This window comes from Schistocerca cancellata, chromosome 6 (genome assembly GCF_023864275.1).
Source record: "Schistocerca cancellata isolate TAMUIC-IGC-003103 chromosome 6, iqSchCanc2.1, whole genome shotgun sequence".
NCBI classification, from domain to species: Eukaryota; Metazoa; Arthropoda; class Insecta; order Orthoptera; family Acrididae; genus Schistocerca; species Schistocerca cancellata.
In genome coordinates, this window is record NC_064631.1 from 259,563,617 (window position 1) to 259,587,357 (window position 23,741).

The 23,741-nt window shown below is 40.8% G+C and overlaps 1 protein-coding gene across 1 annotated transcript in view; it reads right to left on the reverse strand.

Annotated features, from left to right (window-relative positions):
- Nucleotides 1-1,276: 1,276 nt before the first annotated feature.
- The window catches only part of LOC126088272 (nexilin-like), a 152,567-nt gene continuing 130,102 nt past the window's right edge, over nt 1,277-23,741 (reverse strand). Inside the window, exons 8-9 of the mRNA XM_049906402.1 lie at nt 1,947-2,030; nt 1,277-1,345 (exon numbers count right to left, since the gene is read on the reverse strand). Of these exons, the coding sequence (XP_049762359.1) occupies nt 1,277-1,345; nt 1,947-2,030 (153 nt within the window). The remainder of the gene's footprint in view (nt 1,346-1,946; nt 2,031-23,741) is intronic.

Consider the following 23,741-nt stretch of genomic DNA (forward strand, 5'->3'; position numbering starts at 1 on the left):
CAAAATAGTAGAGTTTCTTAAAACAAGTTGTGTAAATGTTCAGTTCAAATTCGTAGAGCTTCGTGGATAACTATGTGACAGAAGAATAAACGATCATGCAGCATAAGAAATGGGATTAAAATATCAAGAATAATCGTGGGACGCTGTAGGTGAAACTGTGCTGAAAATATGATAACTGTGTTATGGGCGGGAGGGGACATAGGAGAACGTTTACTGAATGGCTATCCATCATCTGAAAGTGTAGGCAACGGTATTGTATGTACCATTGATTCTTCAGTTTAAGTATATCCTACCAACACTAGAGCGAAAAGATATGTATGCCGCGAAAGGATTTTGTATCTGATCAGAGTTCACAATTGGTATGAAAGAACAGCAGACAATGGGTACCGAGAAAGTTTATGGCCATGGCGGTATATCTAAACTGACAGCATTTCAGTTATATTAAAAATCGTAAAACTCTATACTCGAATAATATCTTGAAGATTCCCCTTCTGAAGGGAGCTACCATGTAATCATGAAACGAGAAATAAACTTAGAACCCAAAATCTGTTGTCCTTTACACAGATCGAAGTGCCACTCACCGTAACAGCACCGCTTTAATTCTCCTCCTGCAGCCGTCTCTGCAGCAACTCCACGAAAAAGGCGTCCAGTGTGAACTGACGCTCCTGTTGGAAAAGATCTTATTACTTTCATGTTATGTAACATGTGAAGTGATTCAGAATTTGTGCTAGTTCCTGTCATATAAAAGTATAACGAATTGTAACATTTACCACAAATTAGCATGGTACAGGTATCGAAATTAAGAATATAGTAATTCAATTTAGTATCCAAGTAACACAATTCGTTTCACATCTCAGATACTATTTATACTGACAAACAACTAATATCCCATTATCTTTATTAATTTTCTGTGTACGACTGGTTAATAGTGTGCTTCTGAGGTTATTCCGTGTTATTGTTCCTGCTTTATGGTCAAAATTTCAACAACTGGCCGAGCCATCTTCTTCATATCGTGAGACATTTCCTGACTGATTCGAGTCAAGCAGAGCGTACATTACCGCAAAGTTCGCAGCACATGAAGTTGATGCCTGGGACGTCCGTTGAAGTGCACAAAATGAACACAACAATTCTGCCTAACACCCGGAAGCAGACCAGTAACCAGTACCATCTTCGAGAGTAAGTTATCATGTAGTGAGAAATCGAAAAATTCGCTTTCAAACCAAATGCTACTATTCCCTATACTGTTCGAATTTATACTAACCGGAGCAGAACGGACTTATTTCTCTTCCTGCAGCCGCTTCTGCAGCACCTCCTCAAAAAAGGCGTCCAAAGTGAACTGACGCTCCTGTTGGAAAAGGACTTATTAGTTTTATGTTATCCAACATGTGCAGTAGTCCAAAATTAATGCTAGTTTCTATCATATAAAAGTGTTACCATGTGTTACATTTATCATAAATTTACAAGTGTACAGGTATAGGTACTTAATATCTAGTAACTCAACTTAGTATCCAAGAAACACAAATCGTGTGAGGTCTCAGCAACAATTAATACTAACAAATATCTAATATCCGATTATCTTTAACATTTTTCTGGGCATGACTGGTTAATGATGTGATTCTGAGGTTATGCCGTGTTGTTGTTCATGCTTTATGGTCAACATTTCAGCAACTGACCGACCCATCTTCTTCAGGTCGTGTGACGTTCAATGACTGGTTTGAGTCCAAGCAGCGAGTACACATAACTGCAAAGTTCGCAGCACGTGAAGTTGATCGCTGGGACGTCCGTCGAAATAATGTCCACAAAATAAACACAACAATTCGGCCTAACACCCGCAAGCACACCAGTAACTAGTATCATATTCAATCGTTATCATGTAGTGAGAAAACGGAAAATTCACTTTGAAATCAAATGCTACTACTCCTTCTACTGTTGTAATTTACACTCACCGAAACAGAAAGGACTTCTTTCTCTTCCTGCAGCCGCTCCTGCAGTATCTCCTCAAAAAACGAGTCCAGGGTGAACTGACGCTCCTGTAAGGAAAAGAACTTATTAGTTTGATCAGTCGTAGAGCATGTTTTGTAATTCATAGATAGCGCTAGTTCTTTACATATACATGTGTTACAAATTATTACATTTATTTCGAATTTTTGGCCTAGAGACAGTGATAGTGAGTATTCCCTGACTATCTGTAGTATCAGCTAGAATCTGTTCCTCCGACATTTATTACCATTATCCTACGTATTGTGAGTTAAACTGGAATGACAGAGGCCTAAAATGTAACTTCTTGAGCCGCCGTCTTTTTATTACGAGCTCCTCCTTGTTCTTTCTCTGTATAGAAAAGTAAGTGGGACTGTAACAAGTTTTGCTAACAGTTCCTGTTTCTCTGTTCTCTGACTACACTGTACATTTCCTTTGATCAGTCTCATATTAAACACGGTCAGCAGGTAACTGGCTGGCAACCAGATGGTCTGCAATGTCGTCTTCAATCAGTCGATTTCGTTGCCAGCATATTAAATGGAGCTCTGCCCCTAGAATATTTTTCACCATACTTTTTTACAACTTGAGAGGGATGTTACCATTCTCAAGCCTCTCAGATAGTAATTTGTTCAGTGTTAACAAATACCGCACCCAATTTCCCGGAATGATAAATAGTTAGAATCAACGGTCCATGTCTGAGGTCAGTGTTAAGTTTAATGGGCATCAATACAGTCGTCAGAATTGTTTAATCAGCATTCAGGTTCGATTATCAACATTATCTTACCTAATGGGACAAGTCCGGATATATTGTGGTAATAAAACGGATGAGAGGAGCTAGGGCCAGTGGGATCTGGGGAAAAGAGCAAGCAGATAATGTAGCCAAGGAGGCCAGCAGGGAACACAGAAAGACACAGTGTGAGGCTACCCTGCAGGTCAGAGAATATACGACTTTGATATGCTGAAGTCACCCTGGCTCCCATCCGAATAGGACACATTTCTAATGGCTTCATACTCATGCTAAACGACCATTAGCTCTGTGACGCATGTGGTATTAGAATTCTTATAGCCCATATTTTACGGCACTTTATCTTTGAGGCGAACGCAAAAGTAAATTTAAGAGGACTCCAGCTCTTTGATTTACTTGAAGTAGAGACGACTATTGCAAATTTTAAACATTTTATGTAGCTCAAGTTTTACGGTGAAGACTTTTATGAGCTCCAGTGATCAACAAATTCATCCATCCATCAGTGACATTCGTTGCTGCCGGTATTATATATCTCATCACGATGCGGAGGCGGTCGATCGTTACCTTTGGAACTTCAGACGAGTGATTGGACGGAGTTAGGTAGTTAGCGGGTATTTTATATAATCGTCACAATCATCAATCGGGCAGAGATGTCTATCTAAGATGTGTTATTTACAATGATGTGTCACATGGGATGTTTATAGCGAACCAAATATTCATTTACAGTAAATCGTGACAGTTTGCAATATCTACTGTTCATGTTATGTACAATCAGGTAGCTCTCAGACTTTACTGCTTTGCATATTACGTCACCAGTGACGAAACGTGACGTGGCTCACCTGTACAGTACCCCGAACAGCGACCAAGTTCTCCAGTCGCAAAACCTCTTCTTTCTCCCCTCCCAAACACCGGGAGAAAAACTTCTTCATGCGTCGGAACATTGCTGTAACGATAACAAACAGCACGTTAGACATGACCAGACCGTGTCTACGAGTAAGTTTTGCAGCAGTCTCTCACAACTCGATCACAAGAAAAACCTGGGACCGTGCCGATATGTCTGTAACCGTAGATTTTGTAATAAAAGCAGCTGCTTGTATCAAAAACGACATGTACAGTCTATATAATTGATTGAGCTTATACATTTGTTGCTAGTAGAGAATTAGTTACTTTAAGTCTGTGTTAGTAATTCGTAGTAGATGAATCAAAATAACAAGTTATTCAAAAGTCGAGCAATAGCGTGTCATAAGTGGTACATTTACTCTGAAGACAATAAGTTTGTTTTGATAGCAACTATCTGAAGGCTTCACTACTAGACTGAACTTAACTCACAAGTCATTACTGTACTACATTAGTTTCAGATATACACCTTGTTCGGTTATTACAAGTTCACATTTTGTTAGCTATTACAGCATGATATACGAAATATCTTCCCCTGGGGCAAGAAAAAAATTTGTTTTGTATGTATGTTGGTGGTGGGATGATGTTACTAATTAATAAACTACGCTACAATCTAAAGGCTTAAATCAAAAATCCTTCCGTGGTATATGACGAGAATACAATTTCTACAGCTATCCATATTGCCGAGTCAATGTATTCTCTCAAGGATACGCTGTTCAAAAAAATGGTTCAAATGGCTCTGAGCACTGTGGGACTCAACATCTTAGGTCATAAGTCCCCTAGAACTTTATACGCTGTTCCTTCTTTGTGTCAGTCATGAAAAGCCCTAAATCTAAACTACACGTCATCGTCATATGAGCTAAACAGTAACATGCACGACGTAATAGCTGTGTTTGTGATTGAAATTTACTCAGCGGGTTCTACATGAAGAAAACACAATAACAGCTCATAAACAGCTAATAGGTTTAACATTCGACAGTGCTCCAAGTTATTAATTGCACTTCCTTAAGTGACAGGATAACATAATATTTTTCCTACACTGCCATGTCAACTCAGTATGACCCTACACAGCTGGACTTTTCTTTTTCACCGACGGCAGAAAATAACAGCACGAACCAACGATAAGAAATACCGCCTGTATGTGTAATCGAAAAGGGGAAAGATCGATGACACCATTCTCATTGTGAAACTAATCTATAAATTTGAGAATATATCATTCCAGCACTTGGACGTTGAGAAAAACTGAGTGAGGATATCTGTCTCTACAAGTCAAGCATCATCGGAAGTTTCTGAAGTTGCATTACGTATTGGAACAATGTACTGGAATGTAAATCGAAGAGTGTTTTCACATGCAGTCCCATTACTAGTAACATGTTGCGAAGCCACATCACACTACAGTTTTCTGGTACATCTCCACTAAATACATAGTCATCTAAAAGCTTATTCGATTTTCTAATTGCAGATGTATACTGAAAATAAGTAGGTGACAGATAAAGCAACTTTAATGAATGTTAACAACTGTATTGTGCAATGGATAGCTACAACGGTACGTTTCATTAGAGACCATAGGGTGGTGGGGTTTCGGGTTCCGCTGGATAGGTCAGGAGTCCTCTACACACAGCATGCGGCTACACGGGTAGCAGGGGTTGTGTGGCGTCGACTGGGCACATACGGTGTTTAGAAAGGATAGATTGCATGCAACCGGTGGTGGCTTGTTTGTCACTGTTAGTAGTAGTTTATCCTGTAGTGAAGTAGAAGTGGATAGTTCCTGTGAATTATTATGGGTGGAGGTTATACTCAACAACCGAGCTAGGTTAATAATTGGATCCTTTTACCGACCTCCCGACTCAGCAGCGTTAGTGGCAGAACAACCGAGAAAAAATCTGGAATACATTTCACATAAACTTTCTAAGCATGTTATAGTCTTAGGTGGTGATATCAATTTACCAGATATAGACTGGGACACTCAGATGCTTAGGATGGGTGGTAGGGACAGAGCATCGAGTAACATTATACTGAGTGCACTATCCGAAAATTACCTCGAGCAATTAAACAGAGAACCGACTCGTGGAGATAACATCTTGGACCTATTGATAACAAACAGACCCGAACTTTTCGACTCTGTTAGCGCAGAACAGGGAATCAGTGATCATAAGGCCGTTCCAGCGTCCCTGAGTGTGGAAGTAAATAGCAATATAAAAAAGGGAGGAAGGTTTATCTGTTTAGCGAGAGTAATAGAAGGCAGATTTCAGACTACCTAACAGATAAAACCAAAATTTCTGTTCCGACACTAACATTGTTGAGTGTTTATGGAAAAAGTTCAATACGATCGTAAAATTCGTTTAAGACAGCAAAGAGTGCTTCACTGCAAGTTTAAAGGCAGCCAAAACCTCTCAGACAAGCAGAAGCTAAACGATGTCAAAGTTAGCGTAACGAGGGCTATGCGTGAAGCGTTCAGTGAATTCGAAAGTAAAATTCTATGTACCGACTTGACAGAAATACCTAGTAAGTTCTGGTCTTACGTTAAATCAATACGTGGCCCGAATCCAGACACTCTGGGAGGATGATGGCATTGAAACAGAGGATGACACGCTTAAATCTGAAATACTAAACACCTATTTCCAAAGCTGTTTCACAGAGGAAGACCGCAGTGCAGTTCCTTCACTAAATCCTCGCACAAACGAAAAAATGGCTGACATCGAAATAAATGTTCAAGGAATAGAAAAGCAACTGAAATCACTCAACAGAGGAAAATCCACTGGACCTGACGGGATACCAATTCGATTCTACACAGGGTACGCGAAAGAACTTGTCCCCCTTCTAATAGCCGTGTACCGCAAGTCTCTAGAGAAATGAAAGTTTCCAAATGATTGGAAAGGAGACACAGGTAGTCCCAGTATTCAAGAAGGGTCGTCGAGCAGATGCGCAAAACTATAGACCTAGATCTCTGACGTCGATCTGTTGTCGAATTTTAGAACATGTTTTTTGCTCGCGTATCATGTCATTTCCGGAAACCCAGAATCTACTCTGTAGGAATCAACATGGATTCCGGAAACAGCGGTCGTGTGAGACCCAACTCGCATTATTTGTTCATGAGACCCAGAAAATATTAGATGCTGGCTCCCATGTAGATGCAATTTTCCTTGACTTCCGGAAGGCGTTCGATACAGTTACGCAATGTCACCTGATAAACAAAGTAAGAGCCTACGGATTATACAACGAAAACGCGAATCACTGGTAACAACAATATGAACCCTACAAAACAATCAATTTCATATACGCTACACCGCAGCGACGTCACATTCGAAAAAAAGCAGCCAACTATTAATAAGTTAAAAAAGTATGACTAACATTACTATTCGTTCCTCTCACGACCATTTCAGCAATGTACTTAGGTTGACGGCTAACGTCACCGTAGACAATTTTCCCATATTACAAAAAGAGCCAAAGAACTGCAACAATCAACATGATAATAATTATCATTAGTCACTTCACTCACAAAAATGTATCTTTTGCTCTTAAGGTACGACCTATCCTTACGCTCAGGGATCATGTGAAATACAGAAAGAAACAGTTAAATATTTGTCAGAAGAAAAGAAACAAAAATCGCTACAAGTTTCTCCATCGATAATATAATCTATGGCGTCAAGTTACCCCCATCCCCCCAACATACAACACCATCGTATATCACGAGATATTTTGAATAAACAGCATATTTTACAAACTTTGTAAATTACAGCAGTAACTAACACAAACATAGATAGTATTTAATAACAGACCAATAACACGCTCTGCAACGTAAAGTAATGACGTCAAGATGACGTCATGGGTGAAACCAGAACGGATAGAATCTGAAAGAGCACTTGACGTGGTTGTAATTGTTAACCTAGGCTGTTAATTTGAGATTACATGACGAAAGCACATGAACTTAAAAAAAAATTAAGTACGGAGATCTAGCTCTGCAAGTTTTGAAACCCCATAAAAAATTAAAGCGAAGTGCTATTTCACGTTATATACTGTTAAGACCTTCATATTCTGTAATCACACTACACTCCACCAAATGCTTCAATTTTGCATTACATCTCCATCAGAGACACAGTCATTTATTAGCTTTTACGATATTCTAACTCGAGATGATTGTGTATACAAAATACATATGCAACGATAATTCAATAGCACATACCTAATGCGGGTACGATGCACCTCGCCTCTGAAGTTGGGGGTTCGCTTCGCTGAGAGCTTCTAAAGCTCCTCAAGAACTTTAAAATGTTTCGCTAGATGTGCTCGAAAAACAAAATACAACACTGCAACACTTAATTCAAAACAGAAGCCTCGTACACTCAATAACTCGCGGAACGAATTCGTGTGAATACTTCGAGTACTCCAGAGAATACGGAAGTAATGGCCAGGCAACGGTCCACAACGATTTAAGTGACATGACATTGTTGTTAGCATACACTATGGTCAACATTAAGTAGCAACCCCTGTAACTACAAAGCACATCATTATATAGGGACGTCGATATCCACGGTTCAATAAGAACAGCAATTAAATTTTAAACGATTTAAATCTATGTAAAACCAAATAACCAAATGTTGGGATCGAAAGATACCCAGTAGTATCTAAACAATGAAAACGACCGAACAGCCTATAGATTGCCAATGGAATTCTTAGTTAGCAGTGCGTGAGAAAAGTAATGAGATAGACAAAACTCCGAGGGATCTGGCAACGCTATGTTGTTATACTGGTGTAGAACGGTTTGCAATCTCTTCTAGTTGCTGAGTACGAGTTTCAGCTCCGTACTGCCGTCACGTGGTTTTTGAAAGCGCCATCGCGGAAGTTGTATTTTTTTTCTGCGTGTTGTAAAAGTGCAAAAGCGGAATTTAGAGCAATGTTATGTCATCTAGTGTTAATCTTGGGGAACCAGAGAGAGTGATCTTTTCAAAATTGAAACAAGCCTATGGGGAACACACCTTACCAATAGTCCAAGTTTCTGTGCGGCACATATCATTTCTGGAAGGCCGAGAACACGTTGAAGATGAACCTCGTTCAGGGTAGACCTTCACCTAATAAAACCGACGAAAACGTCGAACGTATGCGTTCTCGTGTGACATCAGACCAGTGTGTAAAATTAGAGATGATGTATGACATGGTTAAACATTTTCAGCATACATCAAATTTGCATCGAAGTTTTGCACGTGCGAAAGATTTATGCCAAACGTGTCAAAAGAACTTACCACTGAGCAGGAGGAGAATGGAAGAAACGTGTGCGTTGTCCTCGTGCGAGAACTGCCCATGGCCTCGAATGGTTCAGTTGTGTAATCACAGGTTATGAATCCAGAATTTCTGTGTATGATCCTGAGACCAAGTGGCAAAGTGAGGAGAGGAACCCTGACGAATCTCTTCGACTGAAATAAGCTCGAATCATCAAGGCAAAGCCCGAAACAAAACTGATTTGTTGTTTTGACAGATTTGCTTGTTTGCATATAGAAATTGTTCATCCAGGACAAACCGTCAAACAGCTGTGTTACAACGATGTCCTGGTAAAGCTCAGGAAAGAGGTGAATCGAGTGAGATCAGACATTGCAGATTGGATGTTGCATCATGATAACGCACCATGCCACATGGCCACTTCCATCACGGATTTTTTGACTTCAAAAGGCATTCCTGTTGTTCCACAGTCCCCGCTCCCCCGTATTCACAGAAACTTGGTAATTGTGATTTGTTTCTTTTTCCAAAATTGGAAAATGTCTTAAAAGGATGTCATTTTGGACTCTGGAGAACATTTAAGAGCATGTGACGGACATGGCAAAGGCCCTACCAGTTGAAGGCTTTCTACGCCTCTACCGATATCGGGGAACGACTTCGCCGGCCTATAGCTGCAAAGGGGACTACTTTGCAGGGCACATTATTGTCGTTTGAAAGAAATAAAACCTTGGTATATTAGAAATAAGTCTCATTGCTTTTCTCACACGCCTCCTACTCCAAGATATTCATTCACATATCTTGAGTCACAGAGAAAGAAAACTCTTTTGTTATGCTACCAGCTTTGCTCGATACGATGCAGAGCCCATGACACGAGTTCCAAAATAAATTTTTCTTCACACACGGAAACAAATTACAGCAGCACTAATGTCCAACATCGCAGGGAGTACGTGTGAGTAATCCACAAGAGAGAAAGATTGGTTACACCGTCACCATTGTGGAACTAAGCAATTAATTTGAGAATACATGATGCATGGGCACGAACTTCGCCAAAAACAAAGTACAGAAATCTGCCTCTACAAGTAAACATCCAACCTTTGAAGCTGCATAAAAAAGTAAAACAATGTTCTATTTCACATTGCATACAGTTAATAACGGCATGTTCTGAAATGATACCACACTCTAGCACCCGCATCAATTTTCCAGTACTTCTCCGCTATATACTCAGCCATTTACAAGCTTATACGATATTCTAACTGCAAATGATCTTGTATGATAAATAAATAGGTGGTAGTTAAATCAACGACTCATACCTCTTGCAGCACAACGCACCTCGCCTCTGAAGCTTTGCGTTCGCTTTGCTGAAAGCTTCTAAAGCTCCACAAGAACTTTAAAATGTTTCGCTAGATGTGCTCGAAACACAAAATGCAACACTGCAATACTTAATTCACAACTCAAGCTCCTTACACTCAATAACTCTCAGAACGAATTCGTATGGATACTTCGAGTACTCCAGAGAATACGGAAGTAATTGCTAGGCAACGGTCACAACGGTTTACGTAAGATGGCATTGTTGTTAACATACCCGTGATCCGTCCCTGGTAGCTGAGTGGTCAGCGCGACGAAAGTCATGCCTAAAGACCCGAGTTCCATTCCCGGCTGTGTCGTCAGTTTTTCACCGCCCAGGGACTGGGTGTTGCGTTGCCCTTATCATCGTTATTCATCCCCATGGACACGCAAATCTCCGAAGTGGCGTCAACTCGAAAGACTTTCACCAGGCGAACGGTCTACACGACGGGAGGCCATAGCCACACGGCATTTCCATTTTATCAGTAACCGGAATCCCAGTAAAGCAATAACGTTTAGCAACGTGGATATAAATAGCACTGAAATAAAATATTATATAAGTTAATAGAACATTTCAGCTACCGAATTATTTTTCAGCAGCAGCTAGGAAAGACACGTTTTAACTTTAAACGATTCGGTGAAGCCGGGCGAAGTGGCCGAGCGGTTCTAGGCGCTCCAGTCTGGAACCGCACGGCCGCTACGATCGCTGGTTCGAATCCTGCCTCGGGCATGGATGCGTGTAATGTCCTTAGGTTAGTTATGTTTAATTAGGTCTAAGTTCTAGGCGACTGATGACCTTAGAAGTTAAGTCGCATAGTCCTCAGAGCCATTTTTACATTTCAGCTTTTCGTAGAATACCGTCGAAGCATATCGACGTCGAATGCTGATGCCCCCGAGCCCGCTTGTAGTCATGTGTTGAAATGTTTTTGTCAAGCGTAAAAATTGATTCCTTCAGCGTATGTGACTTCCACCTGACTTCGACGTCCGTTTGTGTGATTCCACTAACGTGTTTCCCAGTGTAGTGATTTTCTATATTGAAACCTGGTTGTCAAGGGAAGGCATGATTCGTTTACTATTGTGGACGTGGCCGTAATCAGTTACTATTGGTTGCCTTTAACAGTTACACAGATTTATTTTTAAAGAAGTAATTCCAGACTCAACAATAAATTAAAAAATACCACGCTTTATTAATGAAGTAATAAACGATTGTGTCAATAATAGTGTTTTCAGTGCGTTACAATTTAGCAAATCATCATAAAGTACAGATACTGATAACGTTTAAAAAGAAAAAAAACAAGCCACTGTGATCACGACTGTAGACCTTACACGCCAAGAATGACAGTAAATTAAGAATGTTTAAGAACTCACTGCAATTACAACTTAAAGGTACTGAAAAATTAAAAGTAAGTGCCCACAAACACAGTAGAAGGAATCAGACGCCAGGAATGGCAGTAAATAATGTTTTAAGGATTACTGCTAAAATAGAACTATCGAATTGTTTTTTCAAAGCAAATGACCACAATCATGGCTGAACGCCTTACACGCCAGGAACGACAATTACATACAAATTTAGAAACCTACTGTAAAACATCAAGTATAAGCAAAGGTTAATTAAAAGAAACAAGCAACTGACCACCAAACGGGTGAAATAAAATGATGGTAATCTTGTAACGCAACCCTTACACAACTAGATTTATTCCAGAAGGTTGCCGGAACTACTAACTAGACAGACATAACGTTTTAATGTAGGCATTACAAGGTATGGCAATAATTAATAAAATAATAAAACACAAGGTTCAGTCACAGACGGTGCTCCAGGGATCGACCTCTGAGAAGGTCTAGCAACAAAAACTTCCGGGTGCGAAGAGATGGGCAGCCAAGAGCTGCATTCACTTCACAAGATAGTAACTCAGACAGTGGCTGTCCAACGAATGACTAATGATAGTCTTGCTGAAGGTACCTGACATTCAATAAACCAAATGCAAGAATGGAACAACGCGCCAAAGCCGGAAACGGCGGAGTGCACTACGCCCCCAGAATACTGCGCTCAGAGCGCCCTGAACGAGAAATGAAACACTGCCACCAGAGTAGAAGAATCACAAACGGGCTACAATCAAGAAAGCTGTAATAACTATACACCTTACCGGACAGCAGCGGCAGGGTGAGGAAACTTACACTGTTGTTACATGCACTAACCCCCAGTGGTCCAACTAAAACATTCGTATTTCATTACGTACTACACGAATATGTAATAAAAAATGGGTGTTCCTATTTAAAAAACGCAGTTGATATTCGTTTGACCTATGGTAGCGCCATCTAGCGGGCCAACCAGAGCGCCATCTGGTTTCCGCTTTCAAGCTAGACAAGTTTCGTTCTTTGTAGTTTTTTCGTTTGACGCTTATTTCGTAAGATATTTGGCCCGGTCACGTTCAATGGAACACCGTGTATATTTTAATTGAACTTCTCCTGAAAAGAATCATTTTAATAGGCGAACTTCCAACTAAGCTAGGATGGGTTTGAGAACAGAGGCCCAACATGCTGCTTTGAAAAGTACTCTTGCGTTTTGGAACTTTTCCTTGAATTCCCAGGCGGAAGGATACTAGTCGGAAGGTAAGATGCTACGTAGGTTCTCCGTAAGGTCAGCAATGCGATGTCGAGGCAGGTGTGGAGGCAGTGGAGGGAGGGAAGATATTTTAATGAATTTCCTTATACAGCGTGAGTTGATGTTATTCATTGTTGGTAAAAAACCACACCTTCCTCCGCATTGTAGATGAAGAGTAATGTGCACTGACAGCGAGCTATGAAAATGCAGCCCGTTCACGTCCTGGTCCCTTAAAGAGACACTGATGCATTTATCGCGTCGTCAGACACTGCGGCCTTTTGACATCTATGGCAAGAAGTTTCGGACATCGACATCTGAGAAAAAAAAATATTGTCCCTTTAGGGGGGAAGTCTCCTTGTCACCGAGTTCTGCCTGCTGTTTCGACGTCCTAGGCCACCAACCTCAGGTCAAGCGAGATCAGATCACAGCTGGAGCTTTTCGCACCAGCTGGCGTCATACTAAATTACCCACTAGCTGATGCAAATCGTAACTATAGGTACCTGTCGTTAGATAAGAATAGAAAAGTCTACATTTCAACAACATTGGTTTGTAGCATTATGTTACAGTCTGTTAAGCAGAAAATCACCTGCTCACTCTCCATTGCCACCATACGCCTACCGTCATATCACTCAGTTATCCTTTCAAAGCGTACGTTCTACAATACAGTACCGTTCAGTGGAGAGCTTCACTCTTATCATAATGCATGCATATTTCACGTTGGAAAGCAACAAGTAATTTTTAACGTTATCAGTGTTAGACGATCTTTTTCAGTAACTAATTAAAGTGTAAATGATTTTATCATTTCAAATTTGTTCGGTGGTTCAGAGGGTAAGTATCAGTCTAGGCCACAGGGTTCAATCCGAAGTTTGTCAAAAGCCTTTTTTTTTTTACACTTACCGCTTCTTTCAAGTTCGACATTGATTTGTTAATGTGATAAATGCGAGATTAGTCTATGGCTTGTATTCCATGTTAAACTGCAGAGCCACCTGAAACAGACTCACTAAATCAATTAAAAGAATGGAGGAAACAATACGACCAAACTACTACGGTTTTCATATTGATGATTCGAGTTTTACTATTACATTTATACATTACATCGATTATCCTTGTATACTTCAGTAATATTTTTAAATACGTTTGAGCGATTAGCTGAGTACACACTCCTTTCCCCTCAGAGCGAAGGAATAAAATTACGCTAAACAAAATTTCCTTCTTTTTAGATTAAATAACACAATGGGATTATGTGTTAGATAATACTCTGGAAAGCATAAACAAAAATTTTATTCCTTATCTTCTTTTTCCTAAAAACATTAAATCTGTCGTACAAGACATACTGTTGTTGTTGTTATGGTTTTCAGTCCGAATATTAATTTGATGGTGCTCTCTCCCCTACTCTCACATAGTTGCAAAACTACTGTAAATTGCCTCCAGAAAAACCGGTTGTTGTCTCAGGAAGGGTCCTATCAACCAATCCAAGATATATCCTGGTATAAAACATGTGGAAACAAAATACATTATCTGTCGCCTAAAGGGACAATATTTTTTTTCTCTCAGATGTCGATGTCCGAAACTTCATGTCCTAGCTGCCAAAAGGCGGCAGTGTCTGACGACGTGATAAATGCATCAGTGTCTCTTTAAGGGACCTGGACGTGAACGGGCTGTATTTTCATACCTCGCTGTCAGTGCGCATTACTCTTCATCTACAATGCGGAGGAAGGTGTGGTTTTTTACCAACAATCAATAACATTAACTCAAGCTGTATAAGGATATTTATTAAAATATATTTTACAGTTTAAGAATTACAGTATTTTGCCTAATAGGTGTCTTTATAATACACTTCCCATTCAGATACGATTTTTGGTCCATCATCAGTCTAATAGCATTCAGACCGTGACAGACTGCTGTCAACATTCATAGGAACACATTATGCCTCACGTTTTGTAGATTGGAGTATATCTGAGGAAATAGGATAACCCTCTTATACCACATTATTATTTTCTCTAAAAATTACCGCTAAAATTATATACAGAATGACAAACATTGAGCAATTCTGCGATGTATTAGGAACAATACAAAGATGCTATCCCATTCTTCACTTGAGAGAAATTTGGTGAACATGGATGAAACCATTGAGAAGTTATATGTAACTAATGTTCTGAAAATGTAGTTTCGAGAAAATGAGAAAAGAATATTCACAGTGTTGTTGACTCACCGTATGCCTCTTTCAGAACATTCCAGCAGCATAATCTTCCTGGCCAGCTGCTTCTTTATCATCTGTAGACTTCTTCAGGGGCCTTTTCCTTACACTGGACTCTATAGGGGTGGCTTCCACAGCCCTTTCAGCTTCAACTAATCGCTGACGATCTATGGCAGTCAGAGCAGCTATCCTATTGTTTCGTGGCTGGATGCCTAATTTGTCCATTACTTTTATCCTGCTGATTACACCATCATTGAAACAGATGACAGCATCCATCGCACCAATTTTGAGTACTGTCCATCCAACAAACACTGTTTTTGGTATTCGTTGCCACACACAGATGTTGAAACTCTCATTAGGGTTTTGCGTACGGCCATGTAGACATTTGCTGAGTAATTTTGTATCTGAAAGGTTCCTGCATATTGGCTTTATTGTTTCCATGACTGTGGCAGGCAAGAAATGTTTATGGTGCTATTCCTTGCCTGTCGCATGAGCGTGGCTGGTTTTCAGACATTTGTTCAAAGTGCGTTGAAGACCAAATCAACAACTGAAAAGTAGATAAAAAATACATTTTTTGAAACGGGATAAAATTGTCTTTCAGATGGTGACAAGAATTGTTTTTGAAAATTTCAGACATTTCAAGTCCAGGTCCACTTAACAATTAGAGATACCAAGTACAATTTTTAAAAAATTATAGAAAATACGGCGCAACAAGAAGGAATTATACCAATGGCGCGGAAATCAGTAGATGTGATGTTCATGTACAGACAAATGAAGGAGTCTCATTTCAAAAATTGCATGGTTTATTCACGAGAAAGAGCTACACAAATTGAGCAAGTCTGTAAGAAAATTATCTGTGTCTGGTGCTTATGCAAGTAGCAGTTCGGCTGGAATTGATTGATAGACTTGTTGCATGTCGACCAGAGGGATATAGTGCCAAATTCGGTCCAATTGGTGCTATAGATCAGCAAATTGAGAGTTGTTTGTAGGGCCCTGCCCATGTTGTTGTTGTGGTGGTCTTCAGTCCTGAGACTGGTTTGATGCAGCTCTCCATGCTACTCTATCCTGTGCAAGCTTCATCGTCTCCCAGTACCTACTGCAGCCTACATCCTTCTGAATCTGCTTAGTGTATTCATCGCTTGGTCTCCCTCTACGATTTTTACCCTCCACGCTGCCCTCAAGTACTAAATTGGTGACCCCTTCATGCCTCAGAACATGTCCTACCAACCGATCCCTTCTTCTAGTCAAGTTGTGCCACAAACTCCTCTTCTCACCAATTCTATTCAATACCTCCTCATTAGTGATGTGATCTACCCATCTAATCTTCAGCATTTTTCTGTAGCACCACATTTCGAAAGCTTCTATTCTTTTCTTGTCTAAACTATTTATCGTCCGTGTTTCACTTCTATACATGGCTACACTCCATACAAATACTTTTAGAAACGTCTTCCTGACACTTAAATCTATACTCGATGGTAACAAATTTCTCTTCTTCAGAAACGCTTTCCATGCCATTGCCAGTCTACATTTTATATCTTCTCTACTTCGACCATCATCAGTTATTTTGCTCTCCAAATAGCAAAACTCCTTTACTACTTTAAGTGTCTCATTTCCTAATCTAATTCCCTCAGCATCACCCGACTTAATTCGACTACATTCCATTATCCTCGTTTTGCTTTTGTTGATGTTCGTCTTACACCCTCCTTTCAAGACACTATCCATTCCGTTAAACTACTCTTCCAAGTCGTTTGCTGCATCTGACAGAATTACAATGTCATCGGCGAACCTCGAAGTATTTATTTCTTCTCAATGGATTTTAATTCCTACTCCGAATTTTTCCTTTGTTTCCTTTACTGCTTGCTCAATATACAGATTGAATAGCATCGGGGAGAGGCTACAACTCTGTCTCACTCCCTTCCCAACCACTGCTTCCCTTTCATGTCCCTCGACTCTTATAACTGCCATCTGCTTTCTGTAAAAATTGTAAATAGCCTTTCGCTCCCTGTATTTTACCGCTGCCACCTTCAGAATTTGAAAGAGAGTATTCCAATCAACATTGTCAAAAGCTTTCTCTAAATATACAAACGCCAGAAACGTAGGTTTTCCTTTCCTTAATCTTTCTTCTAAGATAAGTCGTAAGGTCAGCATTGCCTCACGTGTTCCAGTATTTCTACGGAATCCAAACTGATCTTCCCCGAGGTCGGCTTCTACCAGTTTTTCCATTCGTCTGTAAAGAAATCACGTTAGTATTTTGCTGCTGTGACTAATTAAACTGATATTTCGGTCAATTTCACATCTATCAACACCTGCTTTCTTTGGCAATCGAATTATTATATTCTTCTTGAAGTCTGAGGGAATTTCGCATGTCTCATACATCTTGCTAACCAGACGGTAGAGTTTTGTCACGACTGGCTCTTCCAAGGCTATCAGTAGCTCTAATGGAATGTTGTCTACTCCAGGGGCCTTGTTTCGACTTAGGTCTTTCAGTGCTCTGTCAAACTCTTCACGCAGTATCATATCTCCCATTTCATCTTCACCTGCATCCTCTTCCATTTCCATAATATTGTCCTCAAGAACATCGCCCCTGTATAGTCCCTCTATATACTCCGTCCACTTTTCCGCTTTCCCTTCTTTGCTTAGAAGTGGGTTTGCATCTGAGCTCTTGATATTCATGCAAGTGGATCCCTTTACTTCAAAAGTTTCTCTAATTTTCCTGTAGGCAGTATCTATCTTACCCCCAGGGAGATAAGCCTCTACATCCTTACATTTGTCCTCTAGCCATCCCTGCTCAGCCATTTCGCACTTCCAGTCGATCTCATTTTTGAAACGTTTCTATTCCTTTTTGCCTGCGTAATTTACTGCCTTTTTATATTTTTTCCTTTCATCGATTTAATTCAGTATCTCTTCTGTTACCCAAGGATTTCTACTAGCCTTCGTCTTTTAACCTACTTGATAGTCTGCTGCCTTCACTATTTCATCCCTCAAAGCTGCCCACTCTTCTTCTACTGTATTTCTTTCCCCCATTCCTGTCAATTGTTCCCCTATGCGCTCCCTGAAAGTCTGTACAAACTTTCGTTCTTTCACTTTATCCAGATCCCACCTCTTTAAATTCCCACTTTTTGCAGTATCTTCAGTTTTAATCTACAGTTCATAACCAATGGATTGTGGTCAGAGTCCACATCTGCCCCTGGAAATGTCATACAATCTAAAACCTGGTTGCTAAATCTCTCTCTTACCGTTATATAATCTGAAACCTTCTTCTGTCTTTAGGGTTCTTCCATGTATACAACCTTCTTTCATGATTCTTGAACCAAGTCTTAGCTATGATTAAGTTATGCTCTGTGCAAAATTCTACCAGACGGCTTCCTCTTTCATTTCTTAGCCCTAATCCATATTCACCTACTACGTTTCCTTCCCTTGCAGCGGATTACAACGGAAAGGGCCTTGCTATGAAATGAAATCCCACCCCAAGATATCATATCTGGTTGTCGGACTGTATGATGGCCAACAGTCACATTGGTAACCCACTTTTATCTGGGGCGTCTTGAGATACATCGTGGGTGGTCATCGGGGCTCAGCTAGAAGCCAGAATCATCACTGAAATCAATTCTGCTCTAGCCAACGCTCTCCCAGGCCGTATGTACCCAACACCACTGTGAACGATCTTCTGGTTGCACATAGGTGGATGGTAGTCGGCGTAATGGATGCCAAGAAGTCAGACCTCTTTCGTCTCTCTAGGTCACGCGTACTTATTAACTCTGTGTTCGGCGATGGTGCGCTCATTTTTGCCAGCATCGTTCAATAGTTGCGGGTTTCCTTTTCATATGTCGATCGATTGGCCAATTACTCCAGCTTCTTTGAACTCAACTACATTTCTTCTGTCGAATACTGCCATCTGCTGACATTGTCCACGAGCTTGTTTGCAAGGCATAGTTACTGATAAACTGAGTACACGGAATGAAATCCTCAAATACTTTATGCGCTGGTATGATCATGACCCCTGTTTACTATTCTTGCCAGGTGTGCGGTGACATTGTGCTCCAGCGTCACACATTTATTCATCGGTCGCCGAAATTTGCAGTTCTTCATTTTCCGTCGACACCTCTGTGAATAACCATTTGTGACCAATTTGAGTCGTTTTCGTGTCTTAGAGTGTATATTAGATGCTAAAAACGACAGAGAAGGGAAGTTCTTATAATAAACGTTTAGAATCAGAAATGTGTGCTAGTTACCGTCTACGACTTTTAAAGCATTCAATTAGGCTCGTTTTCAGTCGTATCACAATGAGCATGTCATCGTTGTGTAAACGAAATACCTTTATGACGACCTGAACTCTGATGAGGACACTTATAGTAATGTGTCTGAATTTTGCTGTAGGAACAGCTGCCGTTCTCCGTCAAGTAATGAAACCAGATATGGTAGTGATATTGGACGTTGAAGTTTGGATCAAAGTAGACTTTCTAACTCATATCAACAGTAGTCCATTGGGTGCAGGTTGGACGTTGGGCAGGCCAATCGATTTCTGCCATGGTACATAAAACAGCTAAAAACACAAAACAGTAGAAAAAAATTGGATATCAAAGGAGATATTGGACATATTTGATTAAACAAAAAAATATAAAAATGCAGAAAATGAAGTTAGCAAAACGGAATAAAGACGTCTAAGGAATGAGACGGACAGAAAGTGTAAAATGAATAGGTTGGAATGACTAGAGAACAAATGCAAGCCCATAGAAACACGTGTAACTAGGGGAAAGGTAGATACCGCCTATAAGAAAATCAAAGAGAGCTTTGAATGTAAGAAAACCAGCTGCATTAAATCGGGAGCTCAGATGGGAAGGCAAGGAAGGGAAAGCTGGAAGGTGGAAGGAATATATGGACATCTACATGTTTATGGATACTCTACCAATCACATTTAAGTGCCTGGCAGAGGGTTCATCGAACCACCTTCACAATTCTCTATTATTCCAGTCTCGTATAGCGCGCGGAAAGAATGAACACCTATATCTTTCCGTATGAGCTCTGACTTCCCTTATTTTATAGTGGTGATCGTTCCTCCCTATGTAGGTCGGTCTCAACAAAATATTTTTGCATTCGGAGGAGAAAGCTGGTGATTGGAATTTCGTGAGACTATTCCCTCACTACGAAATCGCCTTTCTTTTAATGATTTCCAGCCTAAACCCTGTATCATTTCTGTGACACTCTCTCCCACATTTCGCGATAATACAAAACGTGCTGCCTTTCTTTGAACTTTTTCGATACACTCCGTCAGTCCTATCTAATAAGGATCCCACACCGTGCAGCAGTATTCTAAAAGAGGACGCACAAGCGTAGTGTAGGCAGTCTCCCTAGTAGGGCTGTGTCCTCCCAATTAAACGCAGTCTTTGGTTAGCCTTCCCCACAACATTTTCTGTGTGTTCTTTCAAATTTAAGTTGTTCGTAATTGTAAGTCCTAGGCTTTTAGATTAGACTGATTTATAGTGTAACCGAAGTTTAACGTGTTCCTTTTAGCACTCATGTGGATGACCCCACACTTTTCGTTATTTAGGGTCAACTGCCACTTTTCGCACCATTGAGATATTTTTTCTTCTAAATCGTTTTGCAGTTTGCTTTTATCTTTTGATGAGTTTATTAGTCGATAAACGACAGCGTCGTCTGCAAACAAACGAAAACGGCTGCTCAGATGGTCTCCCAAATCGTTTATATAGATATGGAACAGGAAAGGGCCTATAATACTACTTTAGGGGACGCCAGAAATCACTTCTGTTTTACTCGATGACTTTCCGTCAATTACAGTGAGCCTCACAATTCGCTCCGCTGAATTCGTCTAATTTTGTTTTTTTTGCTGCCTAATATAAGACGAGGTGCCCAGACGCTGGCAGCGAAGTTGACTATGCCGTTGAAGATAGCTTCGTAATATCACCGCACCGCATGCAACGGTAATTTATCGTCAGCACTGCCAGCATGGACAATCTTGTGTATAATTATGGCCATTTTCTGAGTAACAGATTTTACGTGTGCTACAAAGTTTCTTCTCTCGTCTAGAAGAATGCCTAAATATTTAAAACAGTGCTGCCTTTTACAGATATTCCGTCAAACCCCAGGGAACGATTTCTGGCTAGAGGAAGTCTTCCCTTCTGAAGTATGTATGTGGTTTTATGAACACCTATACTTAGTTTGTCGCTCTTTCGACAATGCTGCATCCGAATAAGCACATATTCCGTCTTTTCCGCCCGTCTCGCCCAGGAGTATAGAAACAACTACTAGGATGTTATCTGCGCATGCAAAACATCTACAGTAACATCTAACCTGTATAGTAGATGTAATATGGGTTCAGTACCAAGATTCCAGAACACTGGACCACTTGTAGACCTTTCAGGACAGCCTTGGTAACCTTTTTGATTACCTTGCTCTGCTCCGCAAGCAATGGACGCTACAAGAACTATAAGGCATACGAACATTGCAGGCCACCAAGGACTGCCGAATTCCCCTGCAGTGTCAGTCATTGACTTGACTGCAAACTTCGCTGTCGAATTTTCTACACTCTGAAGAACTCTACTAATCGCATCATGTACACATTTCCTTTTTCTGAAGCCATATTGACACTGGTTAAGGCGCAAGAGCTCTCTGTGCGCCTGCTACAGATCACAGAGCAGACGTTGCTGAACTTTGGCCAAGACGTTTAGTAAGCGAAGAGGTCTATAGCTTTTCGGTGATGCCGGTTTTTTATCCCTCCCTTTTCATTCACTACTGGCCTAGCTGTTATCCATATTGCCGGGATCCTACCTATTCGCAACACCTCGTACAGTAATGCTATCAAATCTAGCACTATCTGTGGACCTACCATCCGCACGGCTCCAGAGTATACGCCATCCAGACCAGGTCGCTTGCAGTTCTGAGCTTGGAATCTGCGACAACAACTTCTTCTTGACCAGACCGTATTACCAACATCTGATTGTCATATTCGTAATCTACTTCATTTATAAGTTGTGCGTGTATCTCAGCGTCTGTGTTATCATCAGGAGGCAGGGCGATTAGCAGATATTCTGGTGACTCTCTCCGTCCAGTAGTCATTGAGATATCCTCTTTACGAATTGCGGACATGATAGTAGTTCCCTTAACCTTGTCAGTCAATAATTTATTCGGTCTTTCACAGATGTCAAATTGCAGGTGCCTTCGAAGAAATTTCTGCCATCGTATTCTTTCAGTTTCCTGAAGCTAAGGTTTGTAGCACGTCCGAATAGCGCTGTATTCATGGGGCGTACCACTGCACTCTGATTTCCCTAGAGTATGTTCGTTCTTCTCATCGATCTTTTACCCTTCACCTAAGTGTGGAAGGCTCTAAGATCTCGTATTCTGATTGTTTACCTTTTATCTACGAATATAAATGTCCTGTGTTATTTGCAAGAGTTCAGTTAGTAGCTGCGAACGCAAATCTACATGTACCGGAACCGAATCCATTCTACATACTCCGAGGTAGGCAACTAAGCCATCTCAATCAGATTTAGTGATACCTAACACAACTCTACTTTCCTCTGCTTGTCTTCTGTATTATTGTCATTTCCCTCTTCTACGACAATTGTACTATGGCCACTGTGTGTTAGGTACTGGAGCACATGGCAATTACTAATTTCAGCTGCTGCCATGTCGTTTGATAAAGTGACATCTATGTTAGTAGCTGCACCAGCCTGTTGTTCGAATGTACTCGGCTGGCCTTCCAGATTTAAAACAATCAGCTGTAGTACCTGTATTACGTCCTCTAGTACCTCCCCTCGTTTAGCCGGCCGTGGTGGCCAAGCGGTTAAAGGCGCTACAGTCTGGAACCGCGCGACCGCTGCGGTCGCAGGTTCGAATCCTGCCTCGCGCATGGATGTGGGTGATGTCCTTAGGTTAGTTAGGTTTAACTAGTTCTAAGTTCTAGGGGACTGATAACCTTAGAAGTTAAGTCCCATAGTGCCCAGAGCCATTTGAACCTCCCCTCGTTCTTCAGCTTGCCTACTGTGCCACAGAAATGATTTTGCATTCGCATCTGTTGTCACAAGGAGACACGCACCTCGTCTTTATAGAGAATCAGCTCTGAGTTTACCTCTATAAGGTACGATAGGGTGAGAGTAATGCATGCTTACTACAACCCACTTTGTCTGCACTCCTTCACTTTTATTGTGACCCTGTGCTTGTCCAACAGCGTTCCCACCTTGGGTCACATTGTATTTCCATTTGTAACGACCGTGGCGGTCATTCCCTCATCGTGGCCGGTACCTGTTACTATATCCGCACGAAAATGTGGGGGCTCATTATTTCTACAGTATGCTAACAAAACATATTAACACTCAGCTGGTCCATTACTTTTCGTATTTCAGTCACTGTCAGTTTACATCGAGCAGCATTTATCTGTAGTATATTTACTCTTCTGCGTGTTTCGAGTGCCAACAAAGCCCTTCGGAGAAGGGAGACGGGGTTGAAAGAAAACGCGTCCATACCCTTTTATAAAATCCACGTGTAAATGCTCAGTGACGAATGGTCCTATTCCTTCCTTAGACACCTGTCGAAGGAGGCCACATATTCGTTTCAACTGCGTTCACATGCTCTTTACTCTCAAAGGAATCCTGTCTACTGCATCTGGTGTACGATACAACATAGATTTTCCTCTCTGATGCCCACGTCTGATAATATGGCGCAGAGCAACCTGCAACACACTGGGAGCCTCCAAACTACTTAAGAAAAGACTCACTTCTAAATTATTATCAATTTTGTAAGTCTAATTCAAAATC